This window comes from Notothenia rossii (assembly GCF_949606895.1).
Source record: "Notothenia rossii genome assembly, chromosome: 4".
In the NCBI taxonomy this organism is placed as follows: domain Eukaryota; kingdom Metazoa; phylum Chordata; class Actinopteri; order Perciformes; family Nototheniidae; genus Notothenia; species Notothenia rossii.
The window spans coordinates 66,416,146-66,430,912 of NC_136902.1; the positions used below are offsets into that span (position 1 = coordinate 66,416,146).

A 14,767-nucleotide genomic window follows, 5' to 3' on the forward strand; every position below is an offset into this window, starting at 1 on the left:
ACTCTGCCGAGGGGGGCAAATGCTCACAGACATTTCAATGATTTGTTCGGCAAAGTTAGGTTTGGAAACGGTATAATTTCCTTTTGGGCGGGCATGCATAACACGGCATAACACCGGAGCCCCGATGCGGGGAAACTTTGGCGCTCTTCTGAGTTTGTTCTAATTTGTCAAAATTACGGAAAGCTTTCAGATTTTTCCGTCATTGTTAAAAAGAAAATCATAGACGGAAAATATTCGGTTAATGCGAACTCTGGTTTAGACTCAGTAACATTTTAGTTTTTTTTCTCAGTTTGCATCTCATGGCTTCCATAGATTTCAGTTTTGTGCTCTGGGATATGAGCTTCATATTGATATGTAAAGCAAAAAGGACTACAAGGACTGACAAGAGTTTTCTTACGTCTTCAGATATGAGGGTAAACTCAGATGAAGCTTTCAGCAGGTCTAAGCCGTTTTTCCCCAACGTTTTTATGTCAAATGTAGTTTAACATTTCCCACAGAATATATATCTTGTCATCTTAGATGTATAAACAAATGTCAACCTACCCTATCGTACAAGAACACAATCTAGAAACACACCATTTCAGATTTCTATCTTGCTTGAGTTCAAATGTGGTGAGTTGTATGTAAAAAGAAGAAGAACCCCCCTTAAACCACTAAAGAGAACATGCTAGTAGACAGTTTCATCTGTCCACTATTGGAACACTTTACTAAAAGTGTCTTTCAGGACCCGTGCACTACAGAGCCCAAACAGCCTTTAAAGGGCAGCTTTCCTGACCAACAGGGTCTGTCATGCAGACGGGGAGGAAACAGGTGAGCACAGTGTGTGACAGTAACTGTGAGTGATGAAGAAGCAGAGAAAGGATTAGGGGTTATTGGAGGTCAGTTAGTTAGCAGAGTCCAGCTAAGGAGAACAAAGATGGAATTTGACCTGAGAGCAAACTTCTAGGGAGAAAAAACATGCAAAACAATTCCCCAAAAGGTCAATCCAATCCTTTTTTCAGCCCTTTATATGGCTGGAGTTGACTGTACCAAGCATTCCTGAGGTGAAGAATTGAATAGATCGACCCAGACAGGAATTCTGACTTGTGTAGGACACCAAAACACCAAAAGTGACAAACCATCAGAGTTCAGAGAGGTTTAGGAGACTGTAGGAGCACAGGCAGAGAGTGTATACGTGTGTTTTCTGGTTTCCAAGAATGTACCTCTGCAGATATTTGAATCCAGTAGACTTGAAATGTAATTCGCGGATTCAAATCCAGCATTTAAAATGTGAGCTGTGTGTATCCACTGCTCTCCGTACCTTGTCCTTCTCCCTCCGGATGGCGCTCTCCAGCTCGTCCAGCTTGTGCTGAAGCTGGGTGATGATGTCAGTTTCAGCCTCCATCTGGTCCAGCTCCGCCTGCCTCTCGCCCTGCAGCAGGGCCCGCTCCATCTCCGCCTGGAGGGGGGGGGGGGCACACAACCTCCGTCACTCAGTGTTACCGGTGAGCGGTGCGTACAGAAGTATTAGAAGCTAAATGTTGTCTAAGTATTAAAGTACAGTTCTGTTCCTTCTGACTAAAATATTATGATATCACCGAATTGATAATAACAAAGAATAAATGTGAGAGCAGCATGTCCTTTTTTTAGCTGATGGAGGTGGAGCTATTACAAACTACTTTATATAAAAAGGTCTGATACACAAATCTGTTTTCCTATTTTTGGATTTTGGCAAAGTATTGGATCATTTGAACATTTATCACAATTAAACCATGTGAGAAGTTTAAAGGAAAAGTAATCTCTATTTGGTGGAGTTGTTTACTAACTCCACCAAACTTAAAAAGGCATCTGAAATTGGACATCCCAATACCCATAAAAGGGATGGTAACCACTAGTTTACTCTTAACAATGTGTTGGATTTCCAAAGCTTGTTATAAATTGTGTTCAATCTTATTTCTTTTTGTAAGAGGTTTTCGGACTGCCAGTGCCTTTAGTGAAGTGGCCTGGTTAGACATCAGGGAGGACTCGCAGTGAAATGGTCCAAGGGATGATTTGAACCCGGGTACTCGCACACCGAGCCCCTGTATATGGGCAGCCAAATCTAACAACTGATCTATACGGTGGCCCGATTGTGTCAAATCTTTATCTGTAAAATAAATATAGCCGCCAAATATGGAATCAGCCTGAGCTTTAGGTTTTAGGCCCCCACAGAGTAACTGAGGCACAGTATAATGATGCTGTGGAGAACACAAGTTTTAGGTTGATAACAATGTAGGTGTTTTACTTGAGTCCAGCATGTGTTCACACGGAGGTAAACAACAATATGTTTCCGTCAGCTGTAGTACCTCTTGTGTGGACTCCTGGAGTTGCTGCTCCAGCTCCGTAAACCGGCTTTTCAGCTCATCGATCCGAGCGAGAACGCGAACGCGCTCGTCTTCCAGGTAACCGAGCTCCAGACGGCCCGAACCCAATGAGTCCTCGTGCTGCAGGGACAGAAACAGAGCGGGCTTTAGAGAAATGAAGGCAAGCTGTTAGAGGAAGGGAGAGAGAGATGGGCGGTTTCAGTGGGTAGAAGTTTGGTAGAAGAATTTACAAGTTATAACCAATTCAAACCAGATAATGGCACATTACAGCAAAGTGCAATGCCAAATAAAGATGGCATTCACTAAAACCCTTATATAACAACAACAGCAAGAGAGAAAAAAGACATGAAGCGATAGATAGGTTCATGCAGGAGCCACTATAATGAAAGGCTTTTAATTACTTAAAAACAAACAGTCTAAAAAGCCAATAAATAGGAATACAAAATGGAATAAGTAGTTGAGTTTAGTGGTGTGTCGCTTTTGTATTCTTCTAGCATTTACACTACAGCAATCATTTGATGAATAATTAGTTGAATCAGTCCCTTTATTGTTTTAGCCAACGATTATGTAAAGACAATATAAACAAATAACTTTGAATTATTGACTGATATTGTTTGTGCACATAATGAGAATAGCGTGACAATCAAGGCGTTAATGATAAAGGCTCTCTACGTGCTTTACAATAAGACAACTATGATTTCCTGAATTTTGATGGATTATTTTTAGAAAGCTGCATAAGTAACTAACTGTTCACTGTTTAGCTACACGTTTATAAAACAACAAAAATATACGAAGGAGCATTTTACTTTAACTCCTTAATTTTAAATAAATATTTTATTTGATATTTTATTGGACATTTTACTTTTCTTATGTTTCTATAAATATATTATATTTTATTTAATGTTTTTTATTTGAAATTCTAAACTAACTTTTTTTGTATAGATATTTAAAAACAATTATTTCATCTAAAATTGAGCAGTCACAAAATCGATTTCCCCCCACGATAAAAAAGGTATTCTGATTAAACCTGATAACAGATATGCAAATGAATTGGCATAAAAGACTTATGCACTCATTCCTTTTGAAGCTTTCACTTTAAGAACCACTGATGAAGCAAAGCCATGTTCATTATTAGCACATGCTGGTTCCATAGGGGCATGCAGAGAGCGTCTTATGGAGTAGCGTCCCCTCTGACCTGTCTGTCCCCATTGTGCAGAGCTGCGCTGAGAGCAGGAGACGTCCTCACCTCCTGATGCGTGCTCTCCGTGCTGCTGCACTCCTCCTTCAGGTTCTCCTCGTCGCTCTCCCTCTGCCTCTGCAGCAGACGCAGCGTGGCCTGGGACGGCGATCCTCCCAGGATGTTCTCCTGGGACAGCATCCGCCCCGAGCCGTCCATCAGCGCCCCGGGGAAACCCGTCCTCCCCGAGCCCAGCGGATCCAGCTCGCTGCCGTCTCCTTTGTTGTACTCCGCGCAGAGGTTCAGGATGGTCTCCAGTCGCTGTCTCTCCTGTGACAAAAAGTATACACTCGATTAAACAGGGACTTCAGTTAAGGGTTTTCTTAAACCTTAGCAACAGATTGGTTCAGAAGACACATCATCACATACTTTACAGAGGCCCTATTATGCTTTTGGGCTTTTCCCTTTCCTGTAGTGTGCTAAGTATGTTGTTGTGCATGAAAATGGTCTGAAAGGAAAAAATCCCAAAGTTCCTGAAACGCTTCCATTGGAGTTCCTTGTTTACTTCCACAACACAGTGACATCACTATGTAACACTTGCGCTTCTATATGCTAGCGCTCAAAAACATTGCATGTGATTGGCTATTGATCTAAACATATCAATGGGGAGCTGATATATGACTAATTTCTTTAATAAAAAAAGGAGCTATATTAGTTTGTATCTTAACACACTGATAATAATGTAAGCCTACGGAACATTAGATCACATCAAGCTGTGGTTGGGAATATGTCGCTTCTTTTTCATTTCATGTGTGTGTGCAGGGTGGCGGGGCGGAGCTGCTGATGACAGCTGGACAGGGGAGGAGATAGCAGGCTTTATGCCAAAAGAATTTTTTTTTGTTTGTAATACATTCTACATTATATTTGCTGCATTCCAACAGAAAACACTGATCTGTGAAACAGGTGGGAGGAAAGGTTCCTGGAGGTGAAACACTTTTATAAGTTACTTTTATTTGTAACTCTGGAAACACAATACTGTCAGTATGAAACAAAACCAGGGATTTAGCAGGATCAAAATATGCCATTAAGTCTCTTAGAGCAGACATGAAGTTTGTCAGGACTTCTCTCCCCCCTGAAACAACACAGACGCCCACAGGACTCCCCCCGAATGCTGCACGGGAGTCAGATATGTGTCTGGTTGTCCAGCTGTCACTATGAGGGGTCAGCCCACCTATGGAGGGCCAACAGGCCAGACTCTTTAATGTCAGCTGCTGTCTGCCTGCTGCTGTAGCCCTGTGCTGCAGACTCAGCGTCTCTCATGTCTGCACAGCACTGTGAGCCTTAAGGAACATGATGGCTATATGTTTAGTGGCAAAAATAATAATGACTAGCACCTATTATCCGTGCTCAGACTATATATTGAAATAAAAGGAATATTTTAAAAAGAAAGTAAACAAGACACTAAAGTAAATGCTACTGTGTGCAAGAGACTGTTTAAATGTGCATGAATGATGTTAAAGGTTGCTCTGTTTTAAAGAGTAAGTAAGTTGGCTTGTCGGTTTTGTCGTGAAACATCTACTACTGTATGTTGGACAAATATAGAAATGTTTTAGCTTTTAGCAGAGCTTTTAATGGAATGGCAATGTCTTGCTTGAATGATTGGGTTTTTCACCCGTATATTGAGGAAGACTTATTTAATGTTAAATTAAGAGCTAGTGTGTGGATCATGCGTTAAGACTTTAGATGTCCACTTTTTGGAACTGTATATGGATGGAAGCCAATTTTGAAAACATCCTTGCTCCTTTTATATTAAAGTTGTGAAACTATACCAATGGAGTTGTATTCTTTGTATAACTTCTAGCAAAAAACATAAGATGTCATGAATGTTGACGTTGGTTTTTTGGTCACCATAACCACACAGTAGTAATACAATTAAATAAATTAAGTAACTCATAAAATATAGAATTATTTATCTAAAGTTAGCTAACTTTGGATGCTAGCTTAAAAGCTATCGCTGAGCAACAGTTGGTTTAATTTCTTCTGAGCTGCATTTAAAAAAGTGCTATTTCCTCTTTCAAAATGTCTAGATGTTTTAATAAAGAATGTTAGACATTTCTAATAAAAAACTAAACAAATATAGAGTTACGGTTTGACCTTATGTCAAATAAGTCTATGAATTGTGTTGCAGAGTGAGTATGATAACATTTGCACAAAAATATAATGTAGCTTTTTCGCTTGTTTTAAAGGGGTTTGGAGCAGAGGAAGCACTGTTCTACTTGATGCTCTTGAGCTCCAGTTCCGGCCCAATCTGTTTCCTGTCGCGTAGGAACACTTGGCAGCTAAATAAATGCCCTGGTGTATCTTCTCCCCCAGACTGCAGGAGCACAGCCTCCAACTGTGGGAGCATCTGCATGATGAGGAGCTACAGCCCCACCATTAGCTGCAACCTGTAATCTGTTAGCTTCTAACTGAGTGGGTGGGAGTAAAAGACCCCTTTGGGCTGTGTAACAGTGCTGTACATTTTCAACAGAAAAGATTCAAACTTCAAACATCTACTGGCAGGTCTACAACTACTCATGAGTCCGCCCACTCAACATCTGCTTGAACATACAGATTAGACCACTCAGCGTTCTGACGCCCCGTGAGAAAGGTGATTGAAAGCCGGCTCTATCATTGTCTCGTTTCCTTGCCAGACAGCCTTCAGGCTACCAAACCTGTATGATGCATGAGTAGCAGGATCACAGACAGATTTGAAACCATTAAATGTGTTATGGCCTCAACATAAAATCAACTTGACACAGAATCATACATGCAACCTGTGCTCCATTCATGCTCCTTATCAGCTGCATGTTGACAGTTTTGCGTGAATCCCATATTTTCTGTGGTTCTCAAGCGGGACTTTTAAATGCCAGACACATTTTTAAGATCAGAGGTTGTTTTCCAGAGGCACTGAACATCCTAAATTACAAAAGAATTCTGTCATCAAAACTTCACTTGGATCTTAGAATATAGAACAAAACTATGTTACAGCTCAAAGCTTGAAAGGAGGCAGACGCTCAAGCCAAGACAGATTGGCAAAGAGACAGATGATCAAATACTGGCTTTAAAAGGCTGTACCACCACCACCCCTCTGTGACACCACCTTAACAACCAACCCCACTCATCCTCTGAATAGCCGCGTTCACACCGGAGTACTTTTCCCACTTTAGTTCCGATATAGTTCGGAAATGTCGCGTTCACACCAAAAAGAGCCGGAACTCAAATTAGTTCATGAGAACCTTTTTACCCCCTTTTCCGTCCCTGCTAGAGAGCAGGGACTCTCATGCGGCTCTCTTGTGAGAAAAGAGCTATATTTCTGATTGGCTGGGCGGATTGCAAACCACGCCCCCCCAAGCCACCATTTTATTATCCTTGCATTAGCATTATTAGCATTAGCATTAGCCCAGCGCAGAAACGCAGAGAGACTAACTTATGGCAACACAAAATAAAACATGAGGCGGTGGAGATGAGGAGGTGTCGGCGTTCTGGCTATTTACTCGGAAGGCTTCAGTAGAAGCTGCTGGGAGTCCCAGCAGCTTCTACTGAAGCCAGTCCCCAACTCCGGGGACTTCCGGCCGGGGATTTTGGGCGGCCTGCCAGTAAACCCAAAGCAGAAGAAGAAGAAGTGAAGTCCGCGGCTTCATTTGTCTAATCCACCCCCAGGGACTTATTCCGGTGTGAACGCGATCCGTACTTAGTTCATCAGAACTAAAGAGTTCTGATGAACTAAGTTCTCATGAACCTTTGTGGGAAAAGTACTGCGGTGTGAATGCGTCTATTGACAAAGCTCCATGGTAACATTCAATCACCTGCTGCTCCACACACCACAACCAATGATTTCATATTGATTCACATTGCAGCGGTCTTCTTTGATAGAATGTGGCAGGTGTTAATATTGAGAAACTGCTTCATTTACGAAGGCTTATAAAATAGATTTCAAGTGTACGCGGGTGCTAAGTAGGCTAATTGCCACCAATATAGCATTTGGTTTTGTTTGTACTCTAAAGTGTCGTGTCGTTAGCCCTAGCCTATTTCCTACTTGTTCCTAGCTGTAACTTGAAAGCTAGCATGCTAACTAGCTACATAGCAAACAATTAAGTGGGACAATTTCTTTAACATTATGCTAATGATAATATTAACATATCAGGTCAACACTGCATAGACACTTTTACAAAAATGTAATATTTTGACATAAAATATCCAGTGTGAATGATTATATAAAGGCTGGTGGACCAGATATATATCAAGCTAACAAGCTAAAGTGAAATGCAATAAAAAAGATGGTTAAAACCATGGCAAATTGTTATGTGGTCACCAGATGTTTTGTTACATCACCTGAATATACTGTGTATAATGTATATAATGTAGATATGTAATGTCATACACAATGTAGAGCCTAGATAGGCTAGTTGCACAAAATGGCGTCTATCAACTTCCGGTTAATTGAGTGTGCGGTTGTAAACTTCCGGTCTACAGTAGAGCGGTAGAGGGAAGAGCGATATATAGCATATAGATAGCAATAGATAGCGAGAGAGATAGCGTATAGATATTATATAGGCACTATTTTACACTCGATGTCTCCAAGACCTACCGAAGGTTAACATCAGTGATGTACATCGGCTGGTACAAGCAGCAGGCTCAGCCCCGAGGAGCAAAAGAGAAAAGGGGTTCAAGATGTAGCTACATATCCAGCTACGTCGACAATTATGAAGGTAAGTGACAAACAAAGCTGTAGTTACTGGCTAACTTTGACAAATTGACAGTCTTGATACAGTGTAAAGCGTTTTAATGATGTACTATTACGTTTTTTTGGATAACATTAATGATATCCAATTCCCCACAGTTTCAAACAAAGATCTACTTTCAGGGAGAGTGGGCATCAGGGCTAGCTGTTACAGGTCCATGAGAAAGCATGAAAAGCCTCACGATCTCAGATTGGGGAGGAAAATAAAAAGTGTTCATCGGTTCAAAGCCTCAATCAGGTTCATGTTCTGGGGTTTTGATGTGGCTCGAGTAGGTAACCTGTGATTTAGGATTCAAATAAGCCCAGCTAGCTGACGTGTTGCAACAGATTACATAGTGAAAATACATTTGCTCACATCAACTGGTAGCTAGCTATGTGTGTGTGTAGCATGAAGGGGCTACAGATTTATTTCCGTTTTGTAACCCTCTCGTGTAAAATGATAAATACATTAGCTAAACACAAACTTAGCTTTCATCAAAGATTCTGAATGAGAGGTTGAAAACCGTCTCTGCTTTCATGGAAACCCCAGAAACTGGTTGTGACGGCTGCTGTTCTTTACTGAATGGTTAGTATAATCCATGTATGGTCCAATTATTTGTATTGGCCAGTGTTAGGTAAGTGCTGGTTTTGTACCCTACATCTATGTTAAGCTGTTCAACGTTCTACTAACACTATTTTATGTAGTTATAATATAAGATAATACATTGAGAGAGCTGAGACAGGCTATACAAGCGTATCTGTTTGAATGTCCTTAAATTAAAGTATTCCAAACAGCAGAACTTCTGTGTATGTGATGTGAACACCTGACATGGTTTAGACTTTTCCCACACCTATTACTTGCCTGATCAGCCTGCTCTCAGCTTTCTCATTTGTCTGTGTTGTATTGAAGCAGTGTCCTAAATGTCAAATGAATGACATTTTGTTTTAAGAACTGCTCACCTGTGGAGATTGCAGTGGCAAAGTGTTCCTGTGTAGCTGGAACAGCACTCTGCAACCACAATGTTGCACTGCTGTTCCAGACCGCACACTACTCCACACTCAACCTGACTGCTGTACCCCTTGTCCTCAGCTGCACTGAAACAGAGCAGCGATGGCACAAGCCAAGAACCATGGTAAGTACAGTATGTGTTCACAACCAATCCACGGTTTAATGAGTATTTCCTTTGTGCCAAGAGCTGATTTAGTATGTTGCATCAACGACCTTTTCAATTAATTTGACAATTATTTTGTGTAATTAATAGGGTGTGAAACCAGGCAGAGTGAGTGACATGGTGTTCATTTCCACTAAGCCAAAGCAGTTTACAGTTGCTGACGGTGTAAGGTAATATATATTGTCCTAAGTAATTGTATGTAGCCTGCTACAACTTTGTGATTGTTGTCTGAGTGTAAAATTGTTCTTAAAGTCCTAATTATCATATAAACATGTTCAAAGGAGTACACGTTACAAGGCCGTGCGGGGGGAGCTGCCAGACCCAGATGTCCTCAAAGTCAGCGAGGCATACATGGACTTCTCAGCAGACATCGCACCACGAAAAAAAACCGAATGGCTCACTACTCAACTCAACGACTAACACTCTTTCAGAGGATATGTTGGAAATGCACACATTATATATATATTTTGAATCTACTTTCTGGATATTGTACATCTGTTCATCTGTTATATAAACTAGCATTACTTAAGTATGCAGAGACTAATTGAAATCTTTAAATATGTATTTTCCCCCCCGATATAACATCAACCTATGTTTTGTAAAAGTGTATTAAATTAATCTGTAAAATGTTATCATATTGTGGATTTATTAAATTATGTATTTTCCTTTGTTATTTATGTGTGCGTTTGTTTTGAGGATATAATTCATAAGTACCTAAACATAGTATGGTATAACTGCTTTTTGTAATGAAATACACAATTGGTTTGGGAGCAAGAAATCTTTTAATCGTTGTTGCCCAGGCTTGCCGAAATGAACGGAAAATTATCTCCCGATTATAACATTGTATAACTTGCTGCTGTTAAATACCGTCAAACTATGTGCAATATGTGCTTTATGTGCAATATATACTTTATATAAATATGTCATCTTTAATAACTGTAATATATACCGGGCTGCTAAATCCTAAGAACTGCTACAGGATTTGATTTGTAGATTTGATTTGTTTTTGATCTGTATTTTTGAAAATTATGTATCTTTATCTTTTTTTTAGCATATTGTTTATTATATTATAACTTAGTACTTTTTTAGCATATTGTTTATTATATTATAACTTAGTACTTTTTAACGCATGTAAGATATTCAACACTAAGCTGTCTGTGGCTCTTTCCTGCTGTAACGCTGCAAATGTCTCCTCTGTGGGACTAATAAAGGTATTCTGATTCTGATAACGGGACGAATTTGTACAAAGGGGCACACAGCAATGTATTGCCGACTTTCTTACACGCTGGAAGGCCAATCGCTTTTCTTTACCCCAAAATCCGCTCATTATTGCTCTCGGTGTGTCATAACAAACTGTCAAACTGTCAAGCTGTCAAAACTCTGTACTCAAACCGGAAGTACTCGGCCGCACACCCAGCCGCCGGAAGTTGATAGGCGCCATCTTGTGCACAGAGCCTATTCTCAACTTGTTTATAGTAATTAGCCTAGCAGTCTGTATGTTAAAAAGGCCCAACTAACATGATATAAACATGTTAACAGCCTGGTACATAACATGATTTGGCTTTAAGTTATACATAGCCTTAATAAACATGATGAAAACGGTGAAATGCCAAACTCAAGGCTGAAAAAAGGAATGTTAGTCCACATAAACGGATGACCTCACAGTCACCTATTTTATACCATCATTGTTTCTTATGTATTTTTGGAGCCGAATTTTCATGTATGGTTATCATCAAATTCATTGTTTTGTCTAAGGAAGCTGATCTGCTATCAGTTGAAACAGCCTAAATGAACTCTGCTGTGTCACCAGGGCTTAAAGAGAAAAGCCAAGTCACAAGTCTGAAACCACCAACAATGTGATACACACACAAAGCTAAGTTTAGCCATGGTTTGCTAAAAACCTCCTGAAAAGCAGTGTAATCATACGCTGTAATAATATCAAATAACACGGACACAAAATGTCCTCTGATAATTAAAAGTGAGTTGGTTTAGTAATATCAGCAGCTGCTGTAAGTCCCAATCACGTGAGTGTTTATAAAGAGCCTCAGTGCAGGGTGAAAGTGTCTATCAGAGGTCCGTACTTCCAGACAACCGTGAGTTTTTAGAGGAATGCCTGGTTGCCAGAGTCTCTGAGCTCCCCACCCACAGACACTGGTTCACACATTCCTAAGGCCTCCATCGCTCACCTAGTGGGTGGCTCTCAGGACAACTGGGTGTGATGAAGAGAGATGGAGCAGGTGATGTTTCTTTCTTAATATATGGCTATTCAAAGCTAATGGTTCATAATAAACCCTACTGCCAAGTTGGCTTAAAATCCGCCCGTTAATTCATTGTAAACCTGCAGACAAACTGACCAACAAACCTAACCAGGTCATAACTTTAACTGTATTCAATACAATTATTTCATTGCTAAAACCATAATGAATAATCCTGAAAAACAAACCAGTAACTCACCTCAAAAGTATGAAATCTAACCCAAACTTTCATTTAGATGAAACAACTGGAAGACAAAATGACTACACACAATGTCATTTACTTATTTTTTCCATGATTCTCTTGAGACAGTTTCTGAAAAAGGGGTCTCAAACGTTCTCAGGTTTATTTGGGCCAGTTCCACTTATCTGCACACCTTGCTAAATGTGAAATGGAAATAAGAAGTTTCCATGCTCAAAATGACCAAACATAGAAATAGAGACTAAGGGAAATTACGTACTGTCACTTTAAAACTCAGTAAGGAGTATGGACTTCCTATAAGTAATGATTCTCATGTACTGTAGACAGTATTTCTAACGTGACATCCCATTTTGTCAGTTTTCCCTCTTTAAGTCAGTACGATCTCATCACTTTACTCTTAACTTTCCTTATTTTCATCCTCGCAGCAGTTGGCATCTCTTCCTCATGTCTCCCCCTCTCCCCAGGGAGTCAGTGTCTCCTGTTTTCTCTCATGCCCTTTAAAGTTTCTCCCTCCTCTTCCCCTTGTCCTCCCCGAGCGCCCTGGGGCCATTCCCTGCCTGCGTAATTCAGATCAGAGCAGCTACTTCAGAAGTGTACAGCCGTATTTTCCTCACCTTCGTCACAGGCGTAAACAGAGATCTCAGGCGCAAAGAGTAAACCGGAAAAAGTTCAACAAAGCTGTATTCTCTACATATATCTGCAGGGGCGGCGTAACAGTCTGCAAAACAAATCCCATTCATGATCAGATTCTGATCCTTAGAGGGTCTTTGATTCCCAGAGGGAGGAACAAACAGATGAACCTAACAAGAGTTTTTTTTTCTGAGGCTGCTTTTATCTTCTTCTCCTCCCCCTGTGGAACACATGAGCATCAAAGCCAGGCAGGGGGAATAGGACAAGCCGGTTCTCTGCGAACCTCTCAGAATAATAAGCTGGTGGTCCTGCGCGTTGATGTCACTGGAACTGATCTCACGATGAAACTGTGGAGTTGTTGCTCCCGAAGGAGGGCGTCTGGCATTTAAACCGCTGAAGCTTCCTCTTCAACTGGGATCCAAGCCCTGGAGGCATCTCTCAAAGTGACGACTGGGGTTCCAATTATCATGTCAAACACTTCCAGCGTAGAAATAAAAACATCAAAGACTATATACAGTGATTAAAGCCAGGGGTTGTATTTTCAAGTTCCCAAAAACACTGCTGCCGATAATAAGAAGGCTTGATTATTGTCCTAAGACTGAGATAAGTTGGCAAGAACTGCAGTTGGTTGCATCGGCTTTGTTAGGTTAAACAATTTGCTGTGCACAAGAAATGATGAGATGAAATATCTATAAGTCAATAGCAGCTGGTTGGTGCAGTTGTGCATGCTGTACTGTACAGTGTATCCATGAGTGTTTGGCCAGAGGAGATTTATAGGGCCAGAGTAAACGGCAGTCCCGAGCAAGCATTCGTCCAGCTGTCAAACTGGGAGATGCACACAGCCGCCTGGAGCTCAGCAGACAAGGAGTTCTATGTAAACTGTGAGCTTTTACGGAAAGAAAAAAATACTACAAAAAGGTTGTTATCTATTATGGCAAATGATAGTATTCTGAAACTGTTAGAAGTTTCTGTAACTACATAGCGGAAGTTCTTCAGCAGGATCTCGTGTTATTCATTAATCCAAATCAGTCAACCAAAACACCTAAGATATTCATCAAGAAACGACATATACAACCATGCTAGCAGCTTTGCGTGAATTGTCAGCACCCTCGTACAAATTGGGTTACTGAATGAGTGTTCATTGTGGCTGGTGTGAAAACAAATATCCAAGTGTGATAGAGATGTCCCGATCCGATCACATGATTGGAGCCGATCATGTGATTTTCAAAAGATCGTAATCGGGAGAAAAAAATCGGGGACCGGGATTTTTTTTTTTTTTTTTTAAATACTTTTTTTTTTTTTTTTATTCAATGTTACAAAACAAAAATGACCATGTTCGAGTCTTAAAATCATCCCGAGGCCTTAGTTTTGGTTTCAAATTACACAACATCATGTATGTGTTGCTTCTTTGGGGCTTGTTTTCATAGACCTGGTTGCTTATTTCTCTCAAATCTGGCAACAGAGTGGGCAGGGCGCAGTGTCTAATTGTAGCAGTAAGCTAAAGAGTACTGATAAGCTTTATATTGTTTTGATCCAATGCTGCACAACTGAACTGATCCAATGCTGCTGTGAATAAAAGAAGCTACAGTATATCCATGTTGGATAGAATATCCAATTTAAATAAAAAAATAACCTTAAGGGACAACTTGAATGCTTTTTTTCTTTTTCTTTTTTATGTTAATGCATTGCATAAAGGTCGGATCGGGAAAAATCGGTATCGGCAAATTGTCAACATCAAATGATCGGAAGCAAAAAAAAGGTGATCGGGACATCCCTAAAGTGTGAAGAAGAAGGGTTATTTAAATAAAGTCGCCAACGACAAAGTCGAAATGGAGCGAAACAAAAGATTCATGAAACTTTTGTGTGATGCCGGAATTCTTGGACAAATTAAAGGAACGTCCACATTTCGAGACCACTACATGTCAGATGTTCAATTGGTGTGATGTTGTGCCTCCTGCACGCTCTACCTAGGTACAACCCTCACTTAAACCCAACAGATTAAAAGTCATTTAGATCAATGTGAATTCCTGTTGTGTCAACGAGGAACTCCAGACAATGTGAGGACATGAACATACCACCCTCTACATTTAACACCACTTTCGGTGCCAATGCCTTTCTCTCCAAACAGGCCTTTCCCCTGTACAGTTCACAAGCATTAACCACCCAATAGTTTGTCTGGAACAGTGTTTGTTTCCAATAGACTGTATGCAAACACTTAAATAGTTTTTAG

At 40.4% G+C, this 14,767-nt stretch overlaps 1 protein-coding gene and 1 long non-coding RNA gene across 15 annotated transcripts in view; one reads left to right on the plus strand and one right to left on the minus strand.

Moving 5' to 3' along the window:
* The window catches only part of phldb1b (pleckstrin homology-like domain, family B, member 1b), a 137,996-nt gene that overhangs the window by 30,984 nt on the left and 92,245 nt on the right, over nt 1–14,767 (minus strand). For 13 of the 14 annotated variants that reach the window (XM_079677767.1, XM_079677769.1, XM_079677768.1 and 10 more), the window contains 3 exons: nt 3,538–3,849; nt 2,325–2,462; nt 1,301–1,438 (listed from right to left, as the gene is read on the minus strand). In XM_079677767.1, the coding sequence (XP_079533893.1) occupies nt 1,301–1,438; nt 2,325–2,462; nt 3,538–3,849 (588 nt within the window). The remainder of the gene's footprint in view (nt 1–1,300; nt 1,439–2,324; nt 2,463–3,537; nt 3,850–14,767) is intronic. The other variant, XM_079677776.1, reaches the window with a different exon arrangement.
* LOC307037061 lies at nt 9,244–9,897 on the plus strand. The gene is made up of 3 exons (XR_013807595.1): nt 9,244–9,414; nt 9,544–9,623; nt 9,735–9,897. It is a non-coding gene; the product is annotated as an uncharacterized lncRNA (long non-coding RNA).